Source organism: Rhagoletis pomonella, unplaced genomic scaffold, assembly GCF_013731165.1.
Source record: "Rhagoletis pomonella isolate Grant_MI unplaced genomic scaffold, Rhpom_1.0 Rhpom_scaffold_00013, whole genome shotgun sequence".
Lineage (NCBI taxonomy): Eukaryota > Metazoa > Arthropoda > Insecta > Diptera > Tephritidae > Rhagoletis > Rhagoletis pomonella.
Window position 1 is genome coordinate 18,347,759 of NW_023458567.1, and position 3,010 is coordinate 18,350,768.

Genomic DNA, 3,010 nt, shown 5'->3' on the forward strand with positions numbered 1-3,010 from the left:
ATGAGTATACAGCGATTTGGTAGCGAGCGAGTTGGGCATGCGTTGCCTTAGGAGTGGTTGGCTTACAAAGGGTGCACACCAGAGCTAGTTCAAAGTACAAATTCAAAATATACAAATTTCAAGAGATACAAAATTCAAAATGAAATGCACACTAGTAAGCTAGCTACAAATTGTGTTAATTAAATATAAGTGTTGCAGTGCTCGCGTAGCCACCTCGTTATACATTTCCAGTGTAATGAGTAATTCCTGATTTGCAGAAATACGACGCATTATATTCAAGATATCTTCGGTCATATAATCACGATAACTTTGCCACAGTTGCAATGGATCAGATGGAAAACATGTTGCAACAATAATTGAAAATAATGTCCGTATTTGATGCGGTGTACCTGTTGCGGATGCATCTGCAAGTGTTGCATCCCAATGATTATCATCTTCAAGTAGATGCAATTCTTCACATGCTCGCCGGTAAGTTTGACAGAGGCGCCCATTAACTCTTTTCAAATTCAAAAAAGACGTTGGTCCACGAACATTAATTAATAAAAGACGCAAATAAAAACATTCAGCCTGGCTAGGATGCACTGTATAAAGTCGTCCTATGGCGTCACTTTCAAAAAACACCAGGATAACCATCAACAGGTTTTCCTCTTTTACGTCTTTCCCATGTCTTTGAACTTACATTCCATGTGTAATATGTTGGTACTTGTGAATAAAGCAGTGTTTTAGCAAATTGATCTCTTTCACATAATTTAAAAAAAGAAATTAATGTGGTTGATGGCGGTCGCTCTACAATTGCCTGAGCATTATCAACAGTAAAATACACACGCTGTCCATTTTCCAAATGAACTGCTAAATGAATAACAGCTGGACTACGGTCATGAATGGGGAAAGACAGAATTCGCCAAACTGCCTCGTTACTACTAATGTACCTGCCCATTTGGTATTGAGTTATTTCATCATTTCGGTTCTCTGCAACTCCAAAAACAGCCATGTCACTGCCTTTGTTAATATACTTGCAAATGTATTTAATCGATTTGACCGAATTACAATATTCTACATTGATATGAGCTTTGTACGCTTTCGATAGCAATGGCGAATAGGGAACTACCCATCTATTATCAATTTCAAAATCTTGACGATTCACTTGTAAAGTTATTGATTTGCCGTTATCCTGTGTTGAACGTCGACGATATAGAGGGTATCCATCATTTCCAGTAATTGTTTCAGAAATGAGTGCTCTAGGGTATCGTTTCGTACATTTGCCATCTTGCATACATGGTGAATTGACATTTATCACACCACACGGGCCATGTATCATATTTTTAGTGACAACATCAAATAAATCTGGATCAATTGTCTGATCCGGAATCTCAGCTGAGATTACATCATCTATTTGATCGGTTGTAATTTTGTCCACTAACCATATTAAAATATGCGCGTGTGGCAAACCTCTCTTTTGCCACTCGACAGAGTACATCCAGCATCTAACTTCTCCGTAAACTTTATATTTGACAATAAAATCCATAAGTGACTTGAGTTTTTGTCGAAATATTCTTGCAGTGATATCATGGCGATCAGTAGAAGATTGTCCGGGATACAAATATTTTTTAATTTCTTCCCATTTTGGATTGCACGTGAATGTTATAAATAAATCAGGCCGACCATAACAACGAACATAACATATGGCATCTTGTGCGTACTCATGCATATGACGGGGGCTCCCTGTGTAGGTCGATGGTAAAATTACCATTTGTCCAATATTGTTTACATTTCTGTCATTATTGATCGCATCTCTGAGATGGATATACTCTTCTGAGCGCAACTTCCTTTGATTAAATCGAATGAAATTCAAACGTTCTGTTTCTATCTTTGCATACATATCTACGATATATTGATGAAATAGTTTTCGGGCTTTCAAAATATGATTTTCCTGGTTTTGTCGTATCATAATTCTATATGCATAATAGTTCATGGCGCTTACGTTTTTATTTACTTCACGTTCTGAAAAAAAAGCAAAGCAAATAGAATGATAAAACATGAAACAGAAAATTATTGAAAATCATCATTAATCCAAAAACTCACGTGGATTTGCTGGATCAACCATTTTTATATTGACAGAGTATCCATCTTCGCCTCGACAAAATAAAATTGGATATTGTAGTGCGTCATAACAGCGATGCGTTTCGCATACACGTTGTAATTGATTATTTCTTCGGCGCAATACAATATCACGTGATTGAAATTCTTCACCAACAATCACAATAGCAATTTCATTATTAAGCGGTGCATTAAATCTTCGTTCGTGTTCACCGATCGGTCTTCTGTCAGCTCTAATCACAATTTTATGATCATCAGATTGCATTTGATCAAGTGCTGTCTTAAACGTAGTAACCAATTCGTTATGTTCATGAAATATTGCTTGCAATTCTTCAATTATCAATCTTCTGGCACTTTTAAAAAATGCACAACGTGTATCGACTTCATTTTGATTATTGCCAAGGAAATAAATTTGCAAAAATTGATAGTTAGCATCTGGGAATGGCAGCAAGGAACCGATTTTGTGGTAAATTTGCCCTTGTATCTCTAATGTAGAGCCAAAATATTCAGATGATAGATTGTCTATTTCAAAATTTTTATTTGAAATGCTTGATGCCGAAATTACCTTGAAGGTCGGCATAAAATTATCTCTTATTATATTCGTCGCACCAAAAGACGTCATTTGAAAACATGAATTGTACATTCGAATGTGATCCAAAAAATGATTTGATTGAGGTGTTGAGCCAGAAAGCAGTGAAGCTAATGGTTCTGGTGGATATTGTAATTCTGGTAGTCGTCCTTTCCCAGAAGTACAACACATTCCAGGAGGTTCAGTTTTAAATTTCACTGCATTACAATATTGACATATTTTGTCCATTGCGCCAATAACCACAAATTTATGCAAACTATAATCAATGGCATTGTTATATTGAAATCCAGCACCGTTCAAATCAAACAAATGAGTCATGATTCG

The 3,010-nt window shown here is 36.1% G+C and overlaps 1 protein-coding gene across 1 annotated transcript; it reads right to left on the minus strand.

Moving 5' to 3' along the window:
• Positions 1–159: 159 nt before the first annotated feature.
• LOC118748385 lies at positions 160–2,754 on the minus strand. The gene is made up of 4 exons (XM_036482756.1): positions 2,663–2,754; positions 2,083–2,581; positions 930–2,001; positions 160–496 (listed from the first exon to the last, which is right to left on the minus strand). The coding sequence occupies exons 1-4, from the start codon at positions 2,738–2,740 to the stop codon at positions 160–162; spliced, it is 1,986 nt and encodes a 661-aa protein (XP_036338649.1). The 5' UTR covers positions 2,741–2,754.
• Positions 2,755–3,010: the final 256 nt, after the last annotated feature.

Coding starts and splice junctions, on each gene's coding strand:
- LOC118748385 (XM_036482756.1), bottom strand. CDS start 2,740: ATGTACAATTCATGTTTTCAAATGACGTCTTTTGGTGCGACGAATATA. Junction 2,582..2,662: donor ATTTTATGCCGACCTTCAAG/GTAATTTCGGCA, acceptor TCTACATTAGAG/ATACAAGGGCAAATTTACCA. Junction 2,002..2,082: donor GGTTGATCCAGCAAATCCAC/GTGAGTTTTTGG, acceptor CTTTTTTTTCAG/AACGTGAAGTAAATAAAAAC.